General features: G+C 63.7%; 1 protein-coding gene across 3 annotated transcripts; it reads right to left on the bottom strand.

The window, feature by feature from the left end:
• Nucleotides 1-1,883: 1,883 nt before the first annotated feature.
• On the bottom strand, nucleotides 1,884-27,789 carry CRTC2 (CREB regulated transcription coactivator 2). Of its 3 annotated transcripts, none has more exons than XM_037883627.1 (14): nucleotides 27,558-27,789; nucleotides 18,972-19,073; nucleotides 18,306-18,422; nucleotides 18,042-18,103; nucleotides 14,154-14,222; nucleotides 10,552-10,655; nucleotides 9,901-9,930; nucleotides 9,377-9,459; nucleotides 8,950-8,999; nucleotides 8,370-8,614; nucleotides 7,057-7,520; nucleotides 5,255-5,506; nucleotides 3,397-3,610; nucleotides 1,884-2,898 (listed from the first exon to the last, which is right to left on the bottom strand). In XM_037883627.1, exons 1-14 carry the CDS (start codon nucleotides 27,732-27,734, stop codon nucleotides 2,693-2,695), a joined length of 2,175 nt encoding a protein of 724 aa, XP_037739555.1. In that variant the 5' UTR covers nucleotides 27,735-27,789; the 3' UTR covers nucleotides 1,884-2,692. The 3 variants fall into 3 exon arrangements, with proteins under 3 accessions (XP_037739555.1, XP_037739556.1, XP_037739557.1); XM_037883628.1 differs by having other exon boundaries at nucleotides 18,972-19,067; XM_037883629.1 differs by lacking the exon at nucleotides 14,154-14,222.
• Between the last annotated feature and the right edge of the window lie 147 nt (nucleotides 27,790-27,936).

The raw sequence follows: 27,936 nt of genomic DNA, 5'->3' as shown, positions 1-27,936 counted from the left end.
AGAACCTAGTGCAGTGGCCTGGGGTGGGGGGCGAGGGAGCGCAGGCCCCAGCTGGATCAGGCCCAGGATCTGTCCCCATTCTTCTGGAGAGAGAGAGAGAAACAGCAGAGCCCCCACGGCTCTGCACTGGGACCAGGCCTGTTCCAAGTCATCTGGAAAAAGGGGTAAATAGGGAGATGGCAACGTTTGCAGACAATACTAAATGACTCGCGATAGTGCTGTCCAAAGCAGACGGGGAAGAGCTCCCAGAACTGGGTAACGGGCAACCAAACAGCAGATGAAATTCAATGTTGATAAATGCCAAGTGATGGACATTGGAAAACACAATCCCAGCTACACCTACAAACGGATGGGGTCTCAGTTAGCTGTTACTGCTCACGGACGAGATCCTGGAGTCATGGTGGATAGTTCTCTGAAAACATCCACTGCGTGTGCAGGGCAGGCAGAAAGGTGGCTCACAAGGTGGAGAGGGCTACAGCTAGTAACACAGAGCACAATGCCACCAGATACATCCATGGGACACCCACACCTTGAATATGGCCTGCAGGCCTGCTTGCCTCCTCTCCAAAAATCATACTAGACTTGCAAAATGTACAGAGAAGGGCAACAAAAATGCTTAGGGGGCTGGAACAGCTTCCATGTGAGGAGAGAATAAAGAGACTGGGACTTCTCAGTTTGGAGCAGAGCCAACGAAGGGCGGCTCGGGGGATATGCTAGCGGTCTATAAAATCATGGCTGGGCTGGAGACAGTGACTAGGGAAGTGTTATTTACCCCTTCACATAAGAACCAGGGGTCACCCAAAGAAATTAACAGGCAGCGGGTTTAAAACACACACGGAAATACTTCTTCACACAGCGCACACAGTCAATCTGTGGAACTCATCGCCAGGGGATGTAAAGGCCAAAAGTATAACTGGGTTCAAAAAAGAATGAGATAAGGTCATGGAGGATACGTCCACCAGTGGCTGTTCAGGGATGTGACCCCCTGCTCTGGGTGTCCCTAAACCTCCGACTGCCAGAGGCTGGGACCGGGTGACAGGCGATGGATCACTTGGTATTTGGCCTGTTCTGTTCTCTCTCTGAAGTGTCTGGCACTGGCCCGTCAGAGACAGGACCCCACAGTTAAACAGCCCCTTAGCCAGAGTCAGTGGGCCTGGGCCAGCCAACACACCCTGAGGTACCAGCCCGGCTCCTCCACACACCTGCATGGCCCATTCACTCTCCTGGTCCCTGCTTCAGCCAACCCCCACCCCCCTTCCCCTCTGCGGGTCCTAGAACCTTCTCTGCACGCCTGGCCCTGGAGCAGCCTCCCTGCTTCTCGCTGTCCTGCCCTGAGCCCCTGGCCCCGCCGCCGGGAGAGCTGGCCGGACACTGTGCACGAGATGCACTGGACAGGCCTCTCCCCTGCCACAGCTGGGGGGGTCCCCCACTCTGCTTCCAGAGACACCCCCGCTGCTCAGGCTGCCCATCCCAGCGGGGATTTGGAAAAGCTCTGTTGGCTGCAAATGCCTCCAGTGCACAATCCCCATCCCCGTGCAGGCCCCAGGGCAGCGTCAGTGTCCCCCCAACCTGGACCCAGGCTTGGAGGGATGTGAGCGAGGGGACCTCACTCCGCCAGACCCACTGCCCCCCCAACCACCCCCCAACATCTCTCCAATCACCCACACATTAATGCAATGTCGTTAATGAACAGAGAATATATTTAAAAAATAATAATAATAATAATAATAATAAATCACTCTGGCTTCCTCCTCCACAGCAAGGGGCCCGTCGGGGAGCAGAGAGGTCTTGGGTCCCCACCTCCCTCAGCCCCATGGCATCTGCTCCCCCCCCCAGGGCCCCCCCAACACAGACGCAGGACGTGACCTCACAACAGACAAGGATTCAAAGTTACAAGTGCTTTATACATAGCCCTGTCCTCCCCCGCCCCCGGGCAGGGCCCCCGTACATGGCTCAGCAGGGGACGGGGTACACACAGCTCAGCGGGGAAAGACGGGGGGATAAATTTTGTCTTTAAACATTATGATTAGCAAAAACAAACCCCAAACCCAAACCCCATGCCCGGAGCGTTGGGGCTCAGGTCACTAGCTAACAGAACAGTTACATACATGGCCAGCCCAGGGCTGCATATGCAGCCATGCCAGCATGTGGACAGACTGTCACCTGGAAGCTGGGGGCACAGAGCCCCATGCTCACCGCAACCCTGGCCGTGGGGTTAGGGGACCCTGGACTCCCCCATCACAGGCCCACTCCCTCCGGCACGGGGACACTGGATTCATCACCACCCCTCATCTAGCTGGAGGGTCGAGGTCCCTGGACGCAGACTCCATCCTTCACAGAAGTAGAGGTCCCCTGGACCTCTGGCACAGAGCGAGAGGACCCCACATTCTCCCCTGCTTAGCGGGCGGAGAGCCCTGGCCACCTCCCAGTGCAGGGCAAGGGGTTGCTGCTGGGAGCAGAGGCTGGCACTGGCCCGGCTTCGAGTGATTCTTGGCGGAGTCCTGGCGCCTGGGCCCAGCTGCTCAGTGCTCTTGGCCCTGGGAAGTTTCATGTAGAACGAGGCAGCGAGGGTGGGCGCAGCGCCAGGGCCAGGGCTGGCGGTTTGTCCCTGGAAGTCAGGCTTGTTTGCGATGCTCGAAGTCTGTTCTCTCCTCCCCCACACTCCTCTGCTGCCTGCCCAGGGCGGGTCCCCTCACTGCAGCCGGTCCGTCCGGAAGGAGTCCTCCACCGCGGGGTCCGTCAGGAGGGCGTAGGGGTCGCTCAGCATGCTCAGGCCGTCCAGGGTGAGGGGCTCGATCTTGAGATCCTCCTCCAGGCCCAGGGACGTGTCCACCTCGAAGCCGGGGACCCCGGCCAGCGCCGACGCAATCTCCTTGGAGATGCCGGGCGGGGAGTCCCCTGGGGTTGGAGAGGAAGGGTCAGACCCAAGGCAGGACGGTGTGTGGTGGTGGGGCAGCCAGGAGAGCCCATCCTGCCGGCAAGGGGGGCCTAGCATCCTGGGGGGCCCTGGGAAGTGGGAGCAGTTTTCCTTCTGCAAAGCACAGCCACCCTCCCCGCTGGCTCCCAGCTGCATTCCACTAGCAGGGCAAACTCCTCCTACCCACTGCCCAGGAACCTCAGCCCAGCCCTGGAGGAACCACGTAAGGGGGGCCTGGCCTCCATGACCCATGCTGTGCGTGGCTCTGCTGCTGACCAGCGGCCAACCGGGATAGTCTTTGGGCCAGGGGCGCCCGTCCCCTCGCAAACTGGGCTGAGACCCAGCAAACTCGCTCCACCGCGCAATCCGCCTGGTGCCAGGGGGCCCCGCAGCGCTTGGTGGTCCGGAGGGGAAGATGCCCAGCCCCTGAGCCGGGGTGCACCCCAGCCCAGGCCCAGCGCGCTTCCGCACCCACGCACCTGTGAGGACGATGTTGGGGATGGGCCCATGGCGGCTGCAGTTGCTCAGGTTCTGCCGGCTGAGGAGATGGGGCTCGTGGAAGCTGCTGCCGCTGGCCGAGAAGCCCAGGCTCTCTGCCGAGTGGTAGTTTAAGGCACCCAGGTCCTCGGGGAAGGCGTTGTGGTTGAGCGGGAAGCTGCCCGGGGGGCTCTCGCCCATGCTGAACTGCTCTAGCTGCAGGGAGAGACGGGGCGGGGGACTCAGTGACTCGCCCAGGAGAAGGGCCCCGGCAGCCGCTCCGTGGGCAGAGACGGCACTGGGAGCCAGGATTCCTGGGCCAAAAGGAGAACGTCTCAGAGCAGTGGTGACCGACGGGTCGATCCTAGAGCATCTCCCAGTCGATCGCGATCTCCGGCGGCACAGCGGGGCTGTCGCTACATCAGGCTCCCTGCCTGCCCCAGCCCCACGCCGCCCCCGGAAGTGGCCAACACAGCCCTGCAGGTGGAGGGGCGGGTGTCTCCCTCCCAGTGCTGCTCCTGCCTGCAAGCACCGCCTCCGCAGCTCCCATTGGCCGGGAATGGGGAGATGTGGCCAATGGGAGCTGTGGGGTCAGTGCTTGCAGAGAGGGGCAGCGTGCAGAGCCACACGTTGCCCGCCCCCTACAGGGGCCACAGGGGCACGTTGGCCCCTGCCGGGAGCAGCGTGGGGCTGGGGGAGGCAGGGAGCCTGCCTTAGCGGCAGCCACACTCCACCACCAACCAGGAGCCACTGGAGATGAGTGCTGCCCGGCAAAAGGCCGCACCCCAAGCCCCAGCCCCCTCCCGGAGTCAGCACCCTATACCCCCTCCTTCACCCCAAGCCCCAGCCCTGACTCCCCTCCCCGAGCCAGCACCCTATACCTCCCTTGCACCCCAACACTCTGCTCCAGCCCCCTCCTGCACCCAAACTCCCTCCCAGAGCTTGCACCCCTTGCCCCCTCCTGCACTCCAACACTGCCCCAGGCTCAGCCCAGAACCCCCTCCCACACTGCAAAGCCCTCGACTCCAGCCCAGAGCTCGCACCCCCTCCCAAACCCTAATCCCCTACTCCAGCCTAGTGAAAGTGAGTGAGGGTGGGGAGAGCGAGTGATGGGGGCAGGGGGGTGTGGAGTGAGTGGGGCAGGGCTTTGGGGAAGGGACAGGGTCTCAGGGAAGGGGCGGGGTAGATCCTGGGTTGCCCTTAAATTCAAAAAGTGATCTTGGGTGTAAAAAGGTTGGAGACTGACTTAGAGGAACCCGCTGCAGGGACCAGTCAACCCGGCAGCCTCCTCTACCCCTCGGCGTCTGCGGCCACAGGTGAGGAATCGCCGGCGGTGGGGGGCGGCAGCAGGCGTGACAGAAATCCCAATCCTGCAGAGGGGGCTGCCCTGCTCCCACTGCCTGTGCCCCCCACTGGCGCAAGCCAGTCCTGCCTCACCCTACTCCACCTCCCTTGCCATGAGCTGGAGACGGTGCCATCAACCTCTCCCCCCAGGAGCCCCGCAGGCTAGTCGTGGGCAGGGCGGGCGCTCAGAACATGGCTCCCAGAGATCCCAGCACTGACTGGGGGGCAAGGCCAGAGACTGGGGGAAAGCAGCCTAGAGATGGCAAAGAGCAAACTCCAGAAGCAGCCTGGAGGGCCGGGAACCAGGCTGGCACCAGCAGCCACTCCAGGAGCGTGGCCCAAACACAGCTGGTGTCGGGTGGGCTAGGCCTGGGCAGCTCAACGGCTACGTTACTGGTGACTTGGAAGGAGCCCGTCTGGCGGGGAGCATCCCCAGCCCCACGAGGGTCTCTGCTCCTATCGCTCCGGGGCGGGAGCCAGGGCCCCCCAGCAGACTCAGCCCACACTGGGACTCACGCTGCCCACACTGAAGTCGCCCAGCGGCTGGCCAAGCTGCTGCTGTAGTGAGGAATTATGCTGGTACTGCGAGAGGTACGGCCGCTGCGTGGGCGCGCTGGGCTGCTGCTGCCGGGCTGGCTGCGTCTGGTGCTGGGGCTTCTGAGTTTGCTGCAGGGGCTGCTGGGATTGCACAAGCAGGCCGGGCTGGTTGTAGGGGTATGGCGGGAGCCTCTGGTCGGCTGGCAGCTTGCTGGTGTCCAATGGCACGCCCTGCAAACACCCAGCACGGCAAGGGTTACAGCCAGGCACCAAGGCTGGCAGGGATCAGGCCCAGGGGTCCCACTCTTTCTAAACTGCAAGGCTATTTGCAAGACACCACCCGGCCCCCACCTCTGGAGCAAGACGCTGGCCCACTCTCCTGTCCCTGAGTCATCAGCACCAGCTGCTTCAGGGACCCTTCTGAGGTGAAGGAGCCCCGGGCCTGTCTGTTCGAGGCCCAACCAGGAGGGTGCTGAGCCTTCCCCTTGTTCCCTACCCTCCACCAGGACCAGGCATGTTCTCAAGGTCCTTGGATAGGTCTACCCCCTTATATCTTGGGACTCAACGAGATCCTGTGGCAGAGAGTTCCACCGGCTAATTGTGCAAATACACCCCCTGCACCTGACAGATAATCCAGGCTTCACTTCTCTGGCCAGCTATCTGTGGGCGGGCAGGGGAGGGAAATGCACCCGTTTCCCTCCCCTGCTAGAAGTGCGTTCGCTTGGGTCATCAGACCATCCCAGCAAGACTGGGGGGAGGAAGCTCAGGAGAGGCAGAATTAAGAACGCCCTGGCCAAGACCAATCTCCAGGGACACAAGGAGCGAGGTCCCTGGATCCCATCAACCCCTGCCACTTCCCTCTGTGGGGAGGTCTGTGCTTAGATCCATGTGCAGGGGGAGACCCCCCTACCTCCAACCCCACTGCAGGGTATTTCTACCCCATCCCCAGGGCACAGGGCGCCAGTGCTACTCCCCAGCCTGGCAGCAGCAGGAGGCCATGCTGCCCCAGGGTTCAGCTGGAGCCGAGTTCTGTGCACCCCCCCACAGCCCGCGGAAGCCTGGTTCCTGGGGCGCAGCCCAGCCGTCGCCCTGCTGCTAGTGCCTGTGGCTGGGGAGAGCGCGCCGGCCCCCGTCTGCCTCAGGAGCAGGGGGCAGCAGCCACAGAAGCCTTCACACCCAGCACCACGTTGAATCTTCCGCGCCCCAAGCAGCTGCTGCTTCCCTGATTCCCGGCCCCGCCCCAGCTGAGGGCCCTGTCCCAGAGCACGCTCAGGCCCCTGGGGCTGCCTCCCTGCACAGCTTGGCCCAACAGGGGGGTTGCTGTGCCCTGGGACCGACACCCTCCAGACTGGCTCCCAGATAGACTGGCTCCCTTCAAGCCAGCTGGAGACTACCTCAGGCCCACAGGACCAGCGGAAGAGCTGGGATTCGGGACAGGAGGGTCCTGCTCCCAGCTCCCTGGGCTGGTCAGTGCATCTCTCTGGGCCTTGGTTCCCAGGCTGTGACTAGGGAGAACAAGGCTTCCCTTTCCCCACCCTCTGACTTGTCTGTCGACCGCAGACCACCTGTGCAGCACCCTGCCCAGCCCGAATTCACACAATCATCTCTGACTTCTCCGAGCACCCCATGGAGCAGGGACCCGCGAGGGGCCAGGGCATCGCCGGGCGCCAGCTCCCCGCCCTACGGCTCCCAGCCTCCCACTGAGATGAGGATGGCAAAAACAGGACAACAGGAGGAACTGAAAGAGGCGAGGGCGGCCCATGATGATGGATCATGCATACCTGGGTGATGGAGGACAATGTGGGTGACATTGTTGGTGAGAACTGTTTGGGGTGCTGCCTTCTCGAGTCGCCGCCCATTGGGAGGGTGAGGGGGCTGAGCGGGGCCCTTCGGCGGGGCGACGTGTTAATGGACGCCTGCACCAGGGGGGAGTAGGAGGAGCTGCTAAAGCTGGCCTGCAGGCTGGGGTTGCTGGGCGAGGACTGCATGGACTGGCTGCTGAGGGAGGAGGGGAGCGAGGGGGTGCTGAGGGAGGAGGGGAGCGAGGGGGTGCTGAGGGAGGAGGGCAGGGACTGGTTGCTCATGGAGGAGGGGATGGAGGAGCTGCTCTGGGAGGACTGCAGGGAGGGGTTGCTAAGGGAGGACTGCAGCGACTGGGAGCGCAGGGAGGCCTGCAGGTTGGGATTGCTAAGCGAGGACTGCAGGGCGGGGTTACTCAGGGAGCTCTGCATAGGTGAGGTAAGTCCTGTGGGGACAAAAAAAAAAGAGACACCACCGTTACCCATGGCAATCAGCACGCGACGAGGCTCCGCCCCCTGGGCGGGATGGAGGGGGGGGAAACCAAAACGATGGAGACGGCAACAGAAACAAACAAACCCAGCAATGGAATCGGATCGTGGCCCAAGACCCCCTCCAGCGGGCGCCTGGCTCGAGGGACGCAGCTCCGGCTGGGCTGCGCGGGTCCTGCTCACCTGACAGCTCCCTTCTGCAGGGCAAGCACTGGGGGTCCCGGGGGCGAGCGTACCATGAGGGGGGCTCAGCTCTTCCCTCATACGATGCCCCAGCTCGTGTCCTGCTAACCCTGATGCTGAAATGACCTGAGAGGCTCTCATGTGTCCAGATGCTGCAGGGGGAGGAGCCCAGCTTAGCCCATTCTCCGTCCCCACCTGGGACAGGGGCAAGGCAGGAGCTTGCTGGAGGTGCAGAATCACCAGACCCCGCTGCAGCTGCTCAGTAACATCCAGGCTGCAGCCCCAATCCCCCCCGACCTCCCAGCACCAGCAGCCCCCTCCGAGCACATGCTCAGGGACCCCCTGGGGCCTGCTCATCCCCCCAGCTCTGCTCCGCGGGGATCCGAGACACCCACCACCCTTGGCCAAGCGGAGACTGAGGGGCAAACTCAGCCCTGGCTAAGTCCCATGGGCCTGGGCAGCCCGGCTGATGTCCCATCCTCAGCACTGGGCTCTGAGGAGGAAGGAGCCCAGCAGGAGTCCTACGCAGCCCTTGCCCGCACGGCCACAGGTCGACTCCTCTTCTGGGCAGCACGACTGCTGTGGCTCTGCCAGGAGGCCAGGCAGCAGCCCGGAGCCCTCACCTGCGGAGCCGTAGCCCGTCCCAAGTCCCATGCCGCTGCTGATGCCCAGGTGCGTCATGGTGTTGGCCAGGTTACCGGTGCTGCTCCCTCCGCTCAGGCTGGGGTAGTTCGACTCGTCGGGGTCCAGGGGGGTGGGCAGTGGGGAGGGGAAGTGCAGGCTGGTGAGGTCGGGGAGGGAACCGCCCGTGTTCAGGGCGGTGGGGATGAGTGGGACGTTGGCAGGCTGATCGGGGGATGGAAAGATACTGAAAGAAAGAGAGATGCTGCTCAGCAAAGGCGACACTCCCGAGCAACCAGAGTCAGAGATGGGGACTGGGAATCAGGACTCCTGGATTCTGGGCCCAGCTCCGGGAGGGAGTGTGGCCTAGTGAGGCAAGACTCCTGGTTCTGTTCCCTGCTCCGCCATGGACTCACTTCTGTTGCTTTGGGCAAGTCCCTGTGCCTCAGTTCCCCCCCCAGGTGAAAGGGAGACGACAACCCCCAGACTCTGCCCCGAGGGGCCGAGCAATGCGCGAGGTGCTGGGAGATCTCTGCAGCAGGACTATGATGGCAGCGTCACACACCCGGGCACAGGACTTACTGGATCCCAGGGACTTCGCAGGACCTGGGCCTGGCCGAGGACGATGAGAGCTGGGAAATCAGAGACAGAGAGTGGGGGTGAGCCTGGGCAGGGCGTTCACCTCCCGCCACCCTCACCCCGCCCCCCCGACCAGCAGAGGTGGCCGGCAGTTTCTGGCCAGGAGAGAGGTGAACACACATTGCAACACTCCGGGCGCCAGAGGCAGGCACCCACAGCACCAGCCAAGATGAACTGTGCGGGCACTGGGAGCGGCATGGCCCCACTCCCCACCCCGGGACCTCCCACCCCATCTTACAGGCCCAGCCCCGCCCCACGGGGAGCCCTCCCACCGCCACATACCCCTCACTAGTACCAGGAACCCACTGGGGCATCCCCCCTGGACTCCCCCAAGAGCAGCGCAGTCCCTCCCCAGGACTCCCACACCCACCTTCTTGGTGTCCCAGGGCTTCAGTAAGTGCTTGTTGTCATCCAGGAAGTTCTCCTCGATGGGAGGCACTTGGAAAAGAAACACTGGCAAGGGGAGAAGGGCAGGGGTGAGCCTTGTGCAGAGGGGGCCAGCCCAGCACCCAGCTCCGCCAAACCCCAGGGCGCTGGTGACTGGGAGTGTTGTTAAACAGCAGTCATGCCTGGCATTAAGAGGGCAATGGTCCCAAGAGACTACGGGTCCCAGCATGCAATGCTCCATCCTGAATGAAGCAGTGCACACTGGGAACTGTAGTTCTGTCAGGCCTGCAGGCCCCTTAGGTGATGTGATGCAGTTTCACTCACTCATGAGCTCTCCTTCGCTGCCCCTGGCAATGAAGCAGCATGTGCCACCCTCCCCTGGCAACCCTAAAGCTCCCAGCCCTGCAGTGGCCAGGAGCACTGCCCCCCTCCCGTGGGCTGGGATCAGACCTCTCTCCATGCCCCACTGTGACTGCCAGGCGAGGTGTGCAGGGATGGAATATTTACCTTTACTGTCCACGTCCCCGTCCAGAAAACCTGAAATAGGGATGGTGACATGGTTAGCTAGGAGCAGGGGGATGAGGGCAGCTCTGCAAGAGAGAGAGGTTTGCTGGGGACCTCCCATGTGATCCAATGCCCAGCCACACCCCTGGGGAGAGAAGGCAGGAGACCCGACCAGCTGGGCAGTGCAAGAGACGGGGCACCAAGTAGCAGAGCTCGGACCAGCTGCCTGACGGGCGAGCCATTGTGGAAGGAAGATGAGGATGAACGTTTGGGGTGACGCAGTGCAGCAGGAAAGGGGGTGCTGAGCTAGACATGCCTATGGGGAGACGTGGTACAGCCATTCTCGGACCAGGCTAGGAGATGGACCTGGCAGATACAACCAGGCGGGGAAGTCTGCACCTTTCCTGGCCTGTGGGAGCCAGCAGCAAAGAATATCCACCTGCCGTCAGGCTGGCGCCCCAGGGCACCGATCGTAGCAGGCGGCCCGGCGATCAGAGCTGCCCTCCTGGGCTACCCCAAGACTCAGCCGGCCTGCACATGGTCCAGGGTACAAAGCAGCAGCAAGAGGCCGGGAAAGGAGGGCAGGGAGAGGCAGGGAGCCAAGACGTGCGCCTGCTGCAGTAGCCAAGGGAGCAGGGCTGGGGCGCTACTCACCGCTCCTGCGATTGGGAGGGGGGACACCCTGCGAGGGGCCCAAGTACATGTCCTGCGGGCTGGGGTTCATCACGCTCGTGTGAAGCGCCGAATCCGAATTTGTTCTAATGGCAAAAGACAAGGCCCCAGTCAGACCCCCCTGGGCAGAGACAGGGCCCAACAAGGCTGGTGCATCCTGGAAGGAGCGCGAGCTGCCAGCATGCCTGCCGCAGCAGGAACCCTCCCGCCCTCCGGCTGGGGAATCCACGCGCCCCTCCCTGCACGCGCTCAGCAGGAAGCTGCCTGGCTCTCGTGGTGTCAAAAGCCGCCTCCTGCTTCTTGAGGCTTGCTGGGTCGTTCTCATGAGAGCAGGCTGGTGGGATGATGCGGGAGCAATCGGAGCTCAGACCGCGCAGGGATCCCTGAGGGAGGAGACCCCCGCTGGGACAACGACCGGGGACGGGACAGCACAGGGCAGGGGACTGTTTTCAGTGAATCACAACAGGTATCTACAGGGGAACAGCCCTTGGGGAACCCCTTCCCGAGCCAGCAGCTGCCCTGGCCCAGCTAAGCTTTAAGGAAACTCTAGGGTACCGCAATGTTCTGCTCGCCGTCCCTTGGGGGAAAGGCCAGGCGGGGGGGGCTGTGAGCTGGAACAGGAGGGGACATCTCTGCTTGTTTCTAGAGGCAGCTGTCAAGTCCCCACCAAAGGACCCAGACCCTTCCTCAGGACAAGGGCCACCCCGGGCCCTTCCCAGCAGAGGGGGGTTTGCTCCAGCCCAGAGGTGGCTGCGAAGCGAAGGATCTGTTGGGGGAGGCGCTGTGCACACAAGGACTCATCCTGAAGCCACCCCAACCCTAGGCTCTGGAGCTGTTTTTCCTGGGGTGGCACAAAGCATGTGCTGCAGAGAAGGGGCTCCCCGAGGCCCCAGGGAGACGCATGCATTGTCTTCCTAAAGAGTCAGCCTGGGGCACTGGGAGGGGGCAGGGGAAGGCTACTCCAGCTAACGACACACAAGGGGGATACTGTTCAGCTGAGGGGCCCAGCCTGCTCCCAGGCAGGAAAGTCTCTCCCGCTCCCCACAGCCCCCAAGGGCCAGGCCTTCCTCCCACCAGGGCGCAGCCTCCACAGGAACGAAACCCTGCGCTAGGCGAGACGGCAGCACTGAGCCCCACAGCGGCACCCCGGGAGCACGAATGGGGACGTTGTCCTCGCTCCCAGCACACGGTGGGCACTGGGGACCGATGCTGAGCCCACGCACGGCGCCTGGGGGAGCCAGACGGCTGCACCAGGGCACTGAACCAGTCCCCCAAAGCGGGGCCACAGGACAGGGCGGCTGGGCTCCCTCAGTCCCCCCTTCATTTCCTGTCCTAAACAGCCCGGGATGGTAGCAGCTCAGGAGCAAAGGGGCAGGGGCTGTACAGCACCCTGGGACCCATTCGGGGGAAAGCCCCTGTAGCACAGAGGCTAATTGTTACCCCACCACACCCAGTGCCTCCTCAAGGATGGCTAGGAAAGCAGCGGCTAGAGCCCGCCCTGCTGTGACCTCAGGGCAGCTGCACCAAGCTGGGGAAGGGCAAGGCCTGATCAGCCAGGGGCAGATCAGCCCGGAGCAGATGGGGGGGGGGGCGCAGGGGGCACAGACCAGCTGGGCGCGGGGGGCACAGATCAGCCTGGAGCAGGGCGGTAGAGGGGCAGGGCAGACCAGCTGGGGGCAGGGGGCATGGATCAGCCTGGAGCAGATACAGGGCGGACCGGGGTGGGGGGCACAGAACAGCCTGGAGCAGATTGGGGGCACACAGGGCAGATCAGGTGGGTGCAGGGGGCACAGATCAGCCTGGAGCGGGGGGGGCAGCGCAGACCAGGTGGGCACAGATCAGCCTGGAGCAGGGCGGTTGTGGGGCAGACCAGACCCGGTGGACGTGGGGGGCACAGAGTACTGGCAGGGCAGGGGCCGATCAGCTGGGGGCAGGGCAGGCTGCCTTCAGCTCTCGCTGCCTGTGCCAAACTCCCCCTTGGGCCGGTGACGGTTTCCTTCTCCCCAGCCCCTGGGGTGCCCAAGGCCACTAACTGGCCCATTCCTCCCACCCAGGGCCTGGTGGGGGAGGCAGCTCCCCAAGGCCAGCCTGCCCGACACTTGCAGGATTCCAGCCGCTGCAGAAGGCCCCTGGAGCTGCAGCCTCCTCCAGGCTCGCCCAGCCAGCCAGGCACTTGCAGGGCCTCGGCTGCCAGTTCCCACCGGGCCCAGTCACCAGGTGGCAGGAGAGAGGAGCTGGGAGGGGGGCCCAGCCCCCTGCCCACAGCACAGCCCGGCTCTGCCAGGCGAGGGTGCAGAGTGCAGCTCCTTGCCAGCCATGCCGGCAGGCTGCAGCAGGGGCCGGGGCTTTGGCAGCACGTTGCAGCCTGTTGCTCCATGGGGGTTGGGCAACGCTGCCTGCGGAGGGTTTCATAACTGGAGCCCTTGAAAGGCCGGGCTGCAGACCCAAGCTGGCATTTCTGCCTGCTCAGGAAACGGGACGCCCGGCAGGAGAGTTTAACCGCCCTGGGGCGGCACACAAGCCATTAACCTGCTGTGACAGGACGAGCTGGGTCAGGGCCTCGGCAGCGCTGCACTGCTGATCGCCCCTTCACCCCAGCCGGAGGTGGCCACGGCCAGCAAGAATCCTCTTCTCCTGCCGACGGGCTGGGTCTCCCCTGGCAGTTCCGGGCTCGTGACAGGTGCTGGCTCCGTAGCGCAGGCTCCACCCCAGGACATGCCCACCAGCCCCCTTGCGCCCAAGGGACAGACCCGGGGCTCTAGGGCCCACTCACTCCCTGCTGACACTGCTACCAGGGGGCACTGGGTGCTGGTTGAGAGGTCTGGGGAGGCTGGGCCAATTCGTTTTTCCTAAGCCCATGAATAGGCAGTGGGCCCCCAGGGTCTGCACTAGAGAGGAGCCAGCAGAAGGCTCCCCCCTACCCCAACAGCTGCTCCATCCCCTCTGAGCAGCATGGCCAGCAAGACCTGGCTGGGGCACTGAGTGGGCTGACCCGTCACTGCCTGGGCTGTGTGCTGCGTCAGGCCCAGCGTGCCCGCCCTCCCTGCCCAACAGGCTCGCGCCCGTGCTCAGAGGGGCAGAAAGGCCAGGGACGCATGAGCCCTGTTACTAGATAGCTCCGTGTCTTTAAAGGGGCACAGCTGGGCATGCGAACCCGGTAGAATCTCACAGAGGGCACTGCCCTGAGCCCAGAGAGCCGTTCAGGAGCCCCCTGCCCCCTTGGCAACAGACACCTGGCACAAGCGTCCCGGCCACTGGCCCCTCAGCGGGCTACTGAACCCACCGTGATCCCCGACAGCCCAGGTGGGGTGGCCACATGAACCCGAGAACCAAGCTATGAAGGGCAATGGGACATGGGACAAATCCTCAGCTGGTGTAAATCACCGCAGCTCCACTGAGCCACCCCAGCCTGAGCATCCCAGTCACCAATCGGGGGGGAGGGGGTCAAGATCCCCCTGACCCCACCGGACACTGGCCATTGGGCCAGGGGCCATCAGCACCTGCCCAGCCCCCTGGGGGCTGCGGCATCGGATGGCTCGGGCATAGAGAGGGAGAGAGAGAGAACGGAATCAAAAACCATTCACCTGTTGAGAGCCGACGGCAGCCTAAACAAGTGTCCTTTCTCCATGGGAAAGTTACCCCAGGGCATGGTCCTTTGTAACGAAAAACAGCAGGTTACTTTGAGGGGCAGGGAATGGGCACAGGGCCCTATCCGGGCAGCGGGGAAGGGTTAGTAACGCAGGCGGGCAGCAGGGCGAGGTACCAGCTGCAAGTGGGGGAGGAGGCAGTCTGGAGCTCTGGGGCCCAGATGGGAGGACATGGCCAGGGAGCCATGCAACGCTGTGCCAGGGGGCACGGCTGACCTAAGGGTGCCCCATGGCAGCCTCCTCTCAGACACACCCTAACAAGGCAGCGCCAGCCAAGCAGCCCCGCCCTCCAAGGACCATGGCAGCTCCCGTTCAGAAGAGAGGGAGCCTGAAACAGCTTCATGCAAAGCTGCCAAAGGGCCCCAAGCGTCAGCCCCATGGGGCTGGGGTGGGCGGCCGCATGCCCTCCTTGGGCAGGTGGCCCAGTATCGCCACCCTCACTGCTCTCCCCTGGCCAGCGCTAAGCTCTCTGCTGGAGAGTCCCCCCATGGGGGGCACTAAGGGGTCTCCCCTGGGCTGGATTGTGACATGCCCAGAACCCACCACCACTGGGCCCCGCAGCGTAGCAGCAGAAGGGACCTCGGCGGGGGGAATGGCCTGGCGCCACACCACAGACAGCTACATTGAACCTGGCCTGGGAGCCGGGGGCTCCTGGTCCAGAGGCTCCCCGTGTACTGCCAATCCTGAGGGGAGCCAGAAGCTTCTATGCCAGGAGCTGCCCCTCCTCCCGCAGTCCATGAAGGGGGGCAGGTGCTGAGTGAGGCGCAGTAGAGGGGTGTCAGGTGACCGGCAGAGAAAGGACTGAATGCAACAGAGCGGAGAGGGAAAGGCTCAAGCCAGGGGGGAGTTAGCAGCGGGATGCGCAGCGAGTGGCTACCCCAAGCCAGGGCATTAGGAAGGTGGGGGGGAGGAGTCCAAGCTGCTCTGTGTGCAGGGGGGGAATGACCCTCGGTGCAGCACCTCCTGCTGCCACACCCCCTCCGGGCACCCACGAGGCACTGGGCATTTGCCCGAGCAGTCCTTGGGTTGCACAATTCAATGGGCGGGGCCAGCACGTGCCAAAGGGAGCTGGACCAGTGCTGGGCACACGTCCCACTGCAGAGCTGGGAGCACTGCTGGGAGCTCCGCACCTAACTCCCCTAGGCCAGAGATTCCTGCCTCAGTCAGCTCTTTTGGGTGCAGGTGGCATCCAGGGGCCCTGGTGCCAGATGCTCCTGCGGACCTGGGGCTGGATCTGCTCCACACATGGCAAACCTTGGTTGGGGCACCCCATGCCCATGCCCCCCAACAGAGCAAGCACCCCCAGATATCTGGTTGTTGGAGGGTGATCCGAAACCCTCCCTAACCCTCTGGGCTCAGGGGGTTTCACCCTCATGGGGCCTGGCTCTCAGCGCCGGCTGGGACAAGCACTGGCAGCCTCAGTGCCACTCCTGAGGGGGCTGCACGGCCTTCACCAGAGAAACAGTCAGTCTGGGCCGGTCCCTGGGGAGAGCCCCGGCCGGCTGCAGTCCCAGAAGGCACTTTGGGCCCCAGGGCTCACGAGGCCTCCCGACAGAGGCAGCACAAGCCCCAGCATGGAGCTGCTGACAGGCCCCTGGGCTGTTCCCCACAAGGTCCAACTGTCTGCCCCGACCCACTGTCTTTTCTGGACAGCCTGGCCCCATGCAAGGGAGGCTGTGGCCAAAGGGAACAGCCCCTCTCAGGAGCAGTTCCAGGCTTTGAGGCCTCCTTTGTGTCCCCTGGCACAGCCAGTGTTTAACCAGGAGACACGCCAGCGGGAAGCATCCTGGCAGCTGCCCCCCGGGGCGATCTGCAACCAGCCTGCTAGAGGGGTTTAGGCCAAACCACAGCTGCATTTGGAAATGCTGGTCCCTCCACCTGGGAAAGGTTCTGGCAACCCAGGGAGAGAGGGGACTGGCCCCTGGCTGCGAGGCTGGGGGCTGAGCCAGGCTCTGGGAGGGAAGCGGCACACGCAGATCTGTCCTCCACCAGTGCAAGCACAGGTGAGCCCCACATCTGCACATCACGCGTGTCCAGAGACAGACAGAGCCCCCCAGATTTATCCCGCACCAGCCCCACAAGCCATCCAGCCCCTGGGACCTTGTGCCACCCCCACCCGCTTCCTGCGGGACTTGGGGCCACCCGCAGCCTGGATGTGAAGTGCCCAGAGCTGCTCTCCGGCTGACCGTGGGCCATGCAGGCTGCTGGGGGGCTGGGGAACGGGCTCAGCAGCAGAGCTGGGAGGAGCCCGCAGAGCTCTGCGCCTGCCAGTCTCCCAGGCAGCCCCCAAGCGATGCGACATCTCCACCAGTGGGATCTCAGGGATATAAAGGGCACCAAGCCCAGGAACCCAAGACAAACCGTCTCCCCTACACACCTGCTCCTACAGGACAAACAAGCAGCACGAAAGCCCCTGACGTGCGCCACTGATGGAAGAGGGGAGGGGACCAGGTACATGTGGAAGCTCCCTTCCTCTCCAGGGAACCAGTGACCAGTCTGGCCCAGGAGAGGGGAGTGGCTCTGCCTGGCCATCGCCCGGGATGGCAGCCACCCGCTGGCACTGGGGCACCAGGGCTTCCCGGGGAAGATGCCCCGGCACCTGCCCTCTAGATGGATCAACAGAGAAGCAGATCGAGGTGGCCAAAGTGCGAGGAGCAGAGTTAACTACTCCCCTCCAGCAGGAAGACAAGTCCCAGCAGGTAACGTGCCATCCCGCAGCCTGGGCCACGCAGGAGCGCTGCCCGCTGGGACTTGGGCTGCAAACAGCTCCATTATCTACAGATCATGGGCTCCTGGCAAGTCGCCGGTGCAGCCTGGGCGGGGCCCACTTGCAAAGCGGACGCTGGCAGCTGTGGCAGGCTCCCCAAGGCCAAAACACTGGCTCTGTCCCGAAGCCATTCACACCCAGTCAGAGAGCAGCCCAAGGATCTGCTGTTCTGCGTCTGATCCTGGCTCTGGCCAGCCCTTGGTGTGTCACAGACACCAAGCTCCAAGCCCCTGGGAGAGCCCTGGAAGGTCCCTGCTGAGTTGCAGCCCCTCGGCCAGCTGGATGCCTCTCGCCCTCAGCTGGAGCTGCTCCCTGACTAGCCTTGCTGAGTGCCCAGCAAAGGACCAGGCCCCTCCCCACGGCCCCATGCCTGGCAGGGCTCTCCCAGCCCCTCCGGGATTCCAGAGGACACATGCTGGGACTGCCACTGGATGGCAAACAAGGGGGCCTGGTCCCTTCCACAGAAAGGGCCTATTGGGCCGGGCCCAGCCCAGCCGTCCCTCCCCCTGCTGCAGCAGGAAGCTCCGGCCTGAGCAGCCCTCTAGAAACTCTACGTCCAGAGGAGACCACCAGCTCCGCTCAGGAGCGAGGGGACCCCCAGCCCCGTCCAGTCACAGAGGGCGCCCAGGCAGCTGGCTCCGGTGGGAGCTTACGGGGATGGATCGCGGAACCCAGGGTCATGGCAGGTAACTCCTGAGATTACTGAACAGAAGCGAAATCAGCCCAGCTTCCTGGTTTTACTCTGTGCATTCGACAGCCCCACGTGTTGTGTCAGTCTCAGTCGCTCCCTCCCACTAGCCCCTCTCTGCCTGGCTGAAGAGACCATGAGAGACACCAGCAGGGAGCAGGAAGCCTGCAGCCAGCTACCCGGGAGTTCGGGCACCGGCCGGGTTCTGCAAAGGAGATTTCGTCAGCGACTCTTCAGCTGCAGCTGGTATCCCAGGGCCAGGGACCCTGTGGGCTGGGGGAAGGGGTAAAGACCTGGCAGCCCCGTGACCCAACAGGGCTGCTCCTGCGTCGATGGGCGCCCCAGGGGGGCGTGGGGGGAGGCGAGTTACCTTCTCCAGCTGGGCTCAGGGGGAGGCGACAGGTAGGCCGGGCTGTAGGGAGAGCTGTCGATGTGAGCAAAGAGTTAAGGACCAAGCCGAGAGTGCCCATAAAGAAGCAGAGTGGCAGGGCACGTGTGATCACAACAGCCACAAAGCAGCCCCACCGAGCCGAGCGCTCTGGGCCCCTGGACCCAGGCAGGAGCCCGCCGGGAGGCAGCCCCGGAGCCGCGGGCGCTGTCCCACAGAGCAGGCAGCAGCGCTGCTAAAGGATATCTGGCGCACGTATCGGCGCAGAGGAGACACCATCCGCCGGGGGTCTCGCTGCACTCGCTCCACCAGGCCGTGGTGCCGGGTGCTGCGCGCAGAGTCCAGAGGCGAATGCAGGGGGCCCTGCAGAGACACAAGGGCGTCGCTCGGGGGCGTGTCGAGGAGAGCCAGAGCACGACGGGGGCTGGGGTTTACAACCCTGCAGTGCTGGCCCGGCTCCGCTGTCCCCCCTGCCCCCACAACAGCTGGCCACCGGCCCCAGCGCACGCCCCCCCGACTCCCATGCACTGTGCACACCCAGAACCAGGGCCCTGCAGCCAGCAGGTGAAGAGACTCCACACATGTAGCCTTGCAGATGCGGGCGCCCCAAGGGAGGGGGGGTTTCTTCCCAGCCCACTCAAGAGGGCTTGGTTGAAGCCTGTGCATGATGGAGAACCAGCATTATCCAGCCTTCCTCTCCCACTCAGTGCCTGTTATCCCAAGCAGAGCATCACGCATGCTGCCCTGTGTTGACGCTCCCCTGGGTTTTCCCAGGACCCTTTGCTCCCATGAGCCCCATAGCCGGGTGGGGTCGCTCCCAGGCGATAGGACAGGACCCTACGGATTGGGGAGGGGCGTGGAGCCGGCCTGTGCCCGCAGGGGGAGCTGTCGCAGGGCTTCTGGGCCTGTTACCTGGAATTCAGAGACGCCGCTCCCGATCTGGTTGACGTTGGGCAGCGAGCCGCTGTAGTAGGGTCCCCGGCTGTGAGCCAGACGCAGCTTCTGAGCCTGCAACTGGACCAGAGAGAGATGAGGCAGCGTCAGAGCTGGCTGGGCAGCCCCCAGGAGAAGGAGGGCAAAGCCCCTTTACGGTCAGGGACACTCCAAGGGCTGGAGCAACGTGTCTGCCAGCAGCAGAGCTAGGACCATGTATCTAATCCCTGGGCCTCTCGGAGCTAGGAACAGAACCCCCAGGCCCTGTTCTTGCCACTAGACTATGCTGTTATCAGGGGGGCGCTGAGTGTCCTGATCGGCCCGGCCCTCCACACACAGCCCCCAGCTGGCTTTTCCAGCCCATCCTGAGCACCTCATGCCTGTCAGCCAATTCGGCGCTACAGCTGGGAACATCCCGCTCTCACGGCTCCTTCACCCCCACTCCTCTGCCGTCCTGGTGGGCGCACCTCTGTGTGCCCCTAACCCTCCGACTGCCAGAGGCTGGGACCGGACCCTCTGCACCAGTGACTGGAGGGTAGCGAACAGAACAGGCTCCAGACACGATCCTGGCAATGACAGGCCAGCAAGCCTCACTCAGCACCAGAGAAACTGGTTGAAACTGTTGTGAAGAAGTTATCAGAGACGTAGCTGCACAGTCGGGGAAGAGTCCACCCGGCGTCTGTGGAGGGAAATCATGCCTCGGCACTATTAGAAAACTTGGGCCGAGAAAGCATGTGGACAAGGGGATCGGTGGTTATAGTGAATTGGACTTTCAGAAAATCCTTCACAAGGTTCCTCAGCAAAGTAAACACAATCCTGGGATAAAAGTGAAGGCCCTCTCCTCCATCAGTAATTGACAGGAAATAAACGATAGGCACCAAGACACCTGCGTGCCCGGGCGCCAAACACCCCAATCCAGCCGCACGCCCGAAGCTGGGTCAGATCCCCACACTTGGGACCCATCCCAGGCCCGGGCAAACACATTCCAGCGACTCAGAGCACCCCTGCAACACGAGTCGCCTGACCAGCAGTCGCCAGCTGACTGCAATGGGTGGCTGGACAGTTCACGCCAAGCACTGGCCCAGAGCCAGTGTCCACATTCCCTCTCTGGCCTGAGGCTTCCAGGCCCAGGCCGGCTCCCAGCGCTGCAGCGCTCTGGGGAAGCCCAAAATCAAGGGCAGGGGAAGGAGGGGAAGTCTGGCAGGAGAGGCTGTTATTGCAAAACTGCAGGCTGGAGATACCAGGGTGCGAGCAGCCCCGGGGAGGGGGAAGCCCAGAGGAAGTTCCTGTGCCCGCGGTGCTGAGCGGCACAAGCTGGCATGGAGGTTCAGAAGCCGCAGCACGCTCGGCAGCAGACGCCCAGGCAGAGAGGCACCCGCTGGACAGGCAACGAGAAGAGAAGCCCCAGGTGGCAGCTTGACGCTGCCACCCTGAGAGCCCCCCGCTGGGGCAGCTGCTCAGATCTGCAAGCCACATGCTGGGGGCCAACCTCCCCAGCCCTCTCGCTGTTGGCATGGCAAGGAGAGGAAGCATCTGCCAGCAGCCAGGGGCAGTGCCTGCCTGCCTCCCCCTCCCCGGGGGCATGGGGCTACTGCCACGACCACCAGTGGAGCGAGCTCAGCTCCCAGGCAGGCTCCAGAGCAGAACCATGGGCATGTTTCCCATGCCCATCGTGGGGAAGGCAGGGCTGCAGAGCTCTCACTAGCGAGCCAACTCCCACTGGGAACCAGTCCGCCAGACTGGAGTCAGATACGCGGACACAGGGACCAGCCCAGCCTGCTTCTGCCCAGCATCTGGAACAGACACGGAGGGCCTTGGGACGGGCCAGGAACGAAGCTTGGCCCAGCCAGAGACGGTCTGGGGTGGAGGGGCACGGAGCATGCCGGGGCTGAACTCACACCCCCCACTTCACAGCTTGCCCAGCTCCACAGCACCCCCTCTGGATGAGCCAGGAGCAGCAGTGACCTGCTGGAGAAGGAGACACGGGCTCCCCAATAATAAACTCGGCATCAGCTGCACTGGGCCGTCCTCGCCGGGTGAGGGGCCCCCTGGGACATCAGAACGGCCAGACAGGGTCAGACCAAAGGTCCATCTAGCCCAGGGTCCCGTCTTCCAACAGCGGCCAATGCCAGGTGCCCCAGAGGGACTGAACAGAACAGGTCACCACTGAGTGATCCATCCCCTGTCGGCCACTCCCAGCTTCTGGCCAACAGCGGCTAGGGACCCCATCCCTGCCCATCCTGGCCAATAGCCATCGATGGATCTATCCTCCGTGAATGTATCTAGTTCTTTTTTGAACCCTGTTATAGTCTTGGCCTTCACAACATCCTCTGGCAAGGAGTTCCACAGGTTGACTCAGCGTTGTGTGAAGAAATACTTCCTTTTATTTGTTTTAAACCTGCTGCCCATTAATTTCATTGGGCAACCCCTAGTTCTTGTGTTATGAGGAGTAAATAACACTTCCTTATTTACTTTCTCCACACCAGTCATGATTTTATAGACCTCAATCATATCCGCCCTTAGTCGTCTCTTTGCCAAGCGAAAACTCCCAGTCTTATTAATCTCTCCTCATACGGCAGCCGTTCCAGACCCCTAATCATTTTTGTTGCCCTTTTCTGAACCTTTTCCAATTCCAATGTATTTTTTTTGAGAAGAGGCGACCACATCTGCACGCAGTATTCAGGACATGGGTGTACCATGGATTCAGATAGAGGCAACATGATCTTTTCTGTCCTATTCTCTCACTTTCTTAATCAGTCCCAACATTCTATTCGCACACGGAGCAGCTGCTCCAGCCCCAGCCTTGCCGCAGAGAGGGGCGCGGCCAGGCCCAGACTGGGAGAGGGCTGCGAGCCGGGTGCGAGTGATCCGCGGCACAGGATGCTCAGGCTTGCGAAGGGCATGAGGCTGGAGAGCACGGAGTCTCCTCTCTGCCAGGGAACTGGAGACGAGATGCAGTCACACAGGGGGACGAATCCTGGGCTGACGTCAGATTCATATCACCATTGCCTAGGATCAGCTCAGAAATAATGATCTAGAGCCGGGATCCGGAGCCATCCCAACGAGGTCGTGTGACGGGAGCAAAGCACAAGATCCCACGCCCTGGGGACAGCCCCCCAGCAACCCAGGAACCCAGCACAGACCTGCCAGCTCCTTGGCTCAGCACAGGCAGCTCTGGGGAGGTGCCTAAACAATCAAGGCTCTGGGCTCATGAGCCAGGCGCTGGTGGGAAGGGCGGGCAGAGGGGCCGGCAGCGGAAGGGCAGGCAGAGGGGCCGGCAGCGCAGCGGGCGCGAGGCAGGTGCTGGTGGGAAGGGCGGGCAGAGGAGCCGGCAGCGGAGCGAGCACGAGGAAGGCACTGGTGAGAAGGGCAGGCAGAGGGGCTGGAGAGGAAACTTCTGGCTCCAGCCGTCAGCAGATGAAGCAGCCGGGCTAGCACACGTCTCTGCTGCCAGTCCTTCAGCTGCGAGTGCACTGAGGCATCTTGGCTTCAGCCCCGGTGGGGCTGCAGGCCAGGCCAGGCCGTCATGGGGACCCGGAGACAGCCAGCTCCTTGGGAGCACATGGGGATATTTTATCATCATCTCTAAAGTCACCTGGCCCCCAAGCGCCACGGCTCAGCCAGGCTGGGTTCCCAAGATAGGCCAGCCACTGGCATCGGCAACCCAGGTCACCAGCCCAGCTCCGAGCATCCCCCTTCCCTGCCTAGGGGTTCAGACAAGGGGTGCAGGGCACTACCCTCCCTCTGGCGAAGGGGACCAGGGCGGTGCTCAGCCCAGGCCAGGCCAGAGCTGGAAGGGCAGGGAGCCCCCTATATGGGACCTGGAAGCTTCTCTTCCGGCCCAGGCCTGGCACGGTGCCCACCCCGCTGCCCTCTCAGCCCTTCCCGCTGGGGGCCGGGGACACACCTGCCAGGAGAGACCCAGACTTCCTCATCCTTCTCGTGACATGAGCAGGAAGATCACCGCTGCAACCCACACGCTGGGCAACGGCCCAACTGCCACTTCCAGGACAAGCTCCAGAGAGTCAGGATCCTGCTGCCAAGCCACGGGCCAACTCCCCGCCCCGTAGTCCCCACGGCTAAAGGTCAGCGCGTCATGCTGCTGCCCTGGGAGAGCTCCGCGGGGGCTGCCCTGGGAGAGCTCCGCGGGGGCTGCCCTGGGAGAGCTCCGCGGGGGCTGCCCTGGGAGAGCTCCGCGGGGGCTGCCCTGGGGAAGGAAGCAGAGAGCAGGTTCCGGGGATGAGAGGAGACAAAGGATCTCTAGGGACTCATCTGCCCTGAACAGGGTCCCAAAAGCCCAGCCAGGCTGGTGCCCACAGCGCTTGTCGAGCTCTGGCCTGTGAATATGACTCACTGGTGCCCAGGAAGCAGCTCATGCCCTGTCCCCAGGGGCAGGAGAGAAATGGGCACCCGCAGGGAACCAGCACCGAGCTCGATTCAGGGCAGCCAGCAGTGCAGGCCCCAACTACCTCGCGCCCTGGCACAGGGGGCTGCCACGCTGCACCCTGGTGAGGGAGGTGGCCGAGTCAGGGAGCCAGCTGGGGTAGGAGTGGCGGGCAGAGCAGGCACCACAAGGACACAGCCCTCTCCTGGCCAGACAGCCCCCGTGCTCAGGGCAGAAAGGCCAAGACTGCCAGCAAAGAGGCCACGAGTTGGAATCCGAAGCGAAGCGGGCATCTGTGAGGGGGACACGTCAGCTAGAAACTGACCCAGACCCCGACACCCCCACCCTCTCCCCAGCAGGGATCGGTGAAATTCCATCTCAGCCCCACAGAACTGGGAGGCAGAGATTCAACCCGGCACCACCACGTGCCCAGTACCACCAACAAGCGCCAGAGTCCGGGCCATTGGGCTCCACTGCAGAACTGACTGTCAGCCTATCTCACGTTACCCCCACAAAAGCCAATTCTCACACACAACTCCAACAGCTAGCACCTTGGCTGTAAGGTCTGCTGGGGGACAAGGCCGCCCACGGTAGCAGCAGAGACACCAATGCCAGTTCGCCCATCAGACCCCCCCCCGGCCCTGGCTGAAGAGCTGCCAGAGCAGAGCAGGTCAGAAACCCCTGCAGCAACGAAGCCCCCCGATCGTAAATTCCTGAGCTTAAAACCAGCAAAAGCCAGATCCCAGGAAAAAGGGAGATTGGTCACCAGCTGTCTCTGCAGCGCTCTGGGATTAGGGCTCCGAGCCTGCCTGGGTTACGGGCTCAGGATTTCAGCTCCATTTCCCAATGTCAGGGCCCCTGGCGGGAGAAAGCACGCTCAGCCCCAGGGGCTCTGCACATCTTCAGCGGAGCCCTTTCTGAACAGGGAGGGCCCGGGGACATGGGATGCTGCTGTGCTGGCTCCTTCCTGACCCCTACAGCTGGTCCACTCCCCACCCAGGCACCGGAGCTACGACTCCCCCATCTCAGCACAGGGCCACAGATCCCAACCAGGCTCTCTGGAGAGGACAGCACCAGCTGGAAGAAACCAGCAGTGAGACAAAGGCCCCGCACAGGGCACTATAGATAGTGCCAACACCACAGCCACAGACGGGCACCGAACACGGCCCCAGAAGGGTTTGACAGCTCGTGACAGGAGCCAGCGTCCAGCAGCTCAGTCGAGGCCCTGGAGACGGAACTCCCCTCTGCACCCGCAGGTGGGGGGCTGAGAGCGAGGCTGGGGTACGGGAAGCTGCCACTCCACACAGCGCACCTGATCCGGGAACCCTGCAGGGCTGCACACCTGGCACCTCTCCCAGCACTGCCCAGCAGGAGGCGGGAAGGGGCTCCCAGGGATCAGGTTCCTAACATGCAGAGACAGGGCAGGACTGGTCCCTACAGCATGTGCTCCAAGGTAGCATCTCAAACTACTTGGTCAGCAGAGAGCCCTGACTCCTGCCACGCTCCTTGCCAGTCCTCCTCTAGCTGCCCTGTGCTTCTGCTGCCCACACAGCCCCTTGTCCTCAGCCAGCGCAGGGCAGCCCGGAGGAACGCCTGATGCCTGAGGGAACGTCGGAAGGCACTGCCTGAGCCACGAGCCAGCCCTGGATCTCTCACCCGCTTCCTGACCAACCAGTTCTGGGCTCACCGGGCAGCACTGCAGGGCATGGATCGCAGGGAGGGTGGTTCTGCCCAGGTCCCCCAGCTCTGCTGTACATTAACCAGCTGTTTACTATGCAAACACGGCTCTGGAGTCTCTCAGCCAGGACCAGGCTTAGCAGTGATGCGATGGCTCAGCTTTTCCCTTAAAGCGTTCCAGCACAAGCCAAACGGGTCTGAAAACGCCAGGCAAGTTGACATCCCACTTGTTAATTTCTTATCTGCATGTCTGGGGGCAGGGCTCACTTGGCCCATCAGGGAGCGCTGGGCTCAGCATACAGAGGGACAAATCGCTGCCTGGACCCAAGAAGCTGGCTCAGGAACTGCATTACACCCGGCCTTGGAGCAGTGACCCTGGTGACGGACGCCCCGCGAGGCATCTCCTTTCTACCACCATGTGGCCTGCACTGCGGCCGCCCCAGCCCCACCTCCGCTCCCTGGGAAGGCTGAAACCCCCCTACGCCAGACCTCCCGAGTCCCTGGAGCGCAACCCACTCAGAACTCCGCTCCCAGGTTTGATCATCTCACTGCAGCCTCACTCAAGCCCACATGCTCCCCATTCAGGAGCCTGTTCAAACCCCCCCCTTCCCGCTCCTTTTCAGATCCCACCCGCCTCCTGGAGCTGGCTTCCCCACTGCCTAATGCCAGCCTCTCCCTGTCCCTTCATTGCCATGAGTGAGATCCTCTGCAGCTCCCGCCACCTGGAAAGGCCCCCCTGGATCTCTCAGGTCTTGTATTTCAAATTGCAGCTGCAAACACCTGTCCGCCATGTGCCTGCCCCCCACTCTGTCTCCCTCAGCAGCTCTTCTGAGGAGGACATCTGGTTGGAGCATCGTATGTCCCTATGAGTTGATGGCATTCTCCTAGGCTGCAGCCCGGGACAGTAGAACCAGAGACTCAGGCAGCCAGCTGCTGGCCAGATCCCAGGTTTGGCAATATTCATGCATCCCCATCGACTTCATGGGGGGCTGGGGAAAGGAAAATGGAAACCTGTCTCCCTCGCTGCTGGCGGAAGGCTTCTCCTGCACCCGGAGCCAGGTCAGTGGAGGCACGGCACTGCCCCTCCTGCTTTGCCTCCCAGCCCAGCCCGAAACATCGCCCGACCGAGGGCTCAGGGCCTGGCTTTACTCTTAGCCACTTCAGAGCCTTTTCTGAACGCTTTGGACATAGCACTGATTGGAAGGGTCGGTCCCGAGCCTCTGACACCCACAGGGAGGGCTGGCTGCTCTGGAGGGGACCTCCCTGGTCCCATTTCCCAGATCACACCCAGGCCGGCCCCTCTGGCCAGAGCAGATGTGTTCTCTACATGACATTTTCTCATGCTTTACCCCGTCTAATTTTAAGCCTCTCTAGGGATGTGGCTTCCACCACTCCGCTCCTCGTGGGAGACTACGGCAGGGTGCTCCAGAGCGCGCAGCTGGGAAGGGTTGCCTGGGATTCAGCCTAAAGCTTTCGGGGCAGAGAACAGGAGACGGCAGTGAGTAAAAGCCGTCCCAACCACGAAGCTGCCGCAGGATGGCTCAGTCCGGCATGTTTCCTACGACCCACGCTGCTCTCACGGCTTCAGTCTTGGAAACCACGTTCCCGTTTCGTGGCACTCCCGAGGCGAGCCGGCGTGGGCTGAGCTGCTGGGGCCGCAGGCCACGTTCCCAACCACAGGCCGGCCGCCCCGGCCCCACACACAGGAAGAACCCCCGCCAGGCCCCCGCGGCAATGGAAAACCAGCTGCCACCCACGACAACCTGTCAGCCCCTTCCAGCAGAGACCAGGCCTCGGCCCGGGGTCCCCGGCGGGGACGACGCCCCGACCCGGCAGCCCAGCCAGATCCCAGGGGCTGGCGAGACACCAGCCCCCCCCGCCCCCCCAAGAGCCAACGCGCCCCTCCCTCCGCTGCTGCCTGGCGCTGCGGGCCCCCCCCCACGCCCCCTCCCCGGCCAGCCCCGCTCCCCGCCCCCCCACGCAGCTCAGACCCCTCCCCCGGCCTGCCCCGCTCCCTGCCCCACTCTCGGGCCCCCTCCCCGGCTCAGCCCCACTCCCCGCCCCCCCACGCAGCTCAGACCCCTCCCCCGGCTTGCCCCGCTCCCTGCCCCACTCTCGGGCCCCCTCCCCGGCTCAGCCCCGCTCCCCGCCCCCCCACGCAGCTCAGACCCCTCCCCCGGCCTGCCCCGCTCCCTGCCCCACTCTCGGGCCCCCTCCCCGGCTCAGCCCCACTCCCCGCCCCCCCACGCAGCTCAGACCCCTCCCCCGGCCTGCCCCGCTCCCTGCCCCACTCTTGGGCCCCCTCCCCGGTTCAGCCCCACTCCCCGCACCCCCTCGCGGGCCCCCGCCCCGCCGTCCCACGGGCTGACCTAACGGAGCGGGGACGGGCGCGGGGACACGCCCCCGGCCCCGCCCCCCGCCCCGTGACCTGCGGGGCGACCCCGGGGCTCCCGCGCCGCCGGCCCGGCCCCCGCCCCCGGCCCGGCCCGGCCCGGCCTGCTCACCCGCGTGGAGCCGATCTCCATCATCACCTCCTCGAAGGCCGCCGTCTCCTCCGCCTGCCGCTGCTTCTGCAGCGCGATCTTCTCGCTGAACTTGCGGGGGTTGGAGGCGCCGGCGCCGGCCGAGGAGCCCGGCCCGGCCCCGGCCCCGGCCCCGGCCCCGGAGCCCGACGCCGCCATCTTCCCTGCCCAGGCAGCTCCTGCCGCCGCCTCGCAGGCCGCAGGCCTCGGCCGCACACCACGGCGGCGCGGGGCATCACGGGAGGCGTAGTTTATTTGCCACCTCGCCCGCCGTTCTCCCCCTAGGGGGCGGCCGAGGGAAACGGACTACCGCTCCCAGGGCGCCGAGCGCGCCGCAGACGGGGGCGCCCGCCGGGGCTGC

Source organism: Chelonia mydas, chromosome 24 (genome assembly GCF_015237465.2).
Source record: "Chelonia mydas isolate rCheMyd1 chromosome 24, rCheMyd1.pri.v2, whole genome shotgun sequence".
NCBI classification, from domain to species: Eukaryota; Metazoa; Chordata; order Testudines; family Cheloniidae; genus Chelonia; species Chelonia mydas.
The sequence above is the reverse complement of the archived record's forward strand: the minus strand, read 5'-3'. Positions and strand labels throughout refer to the sequence as shown.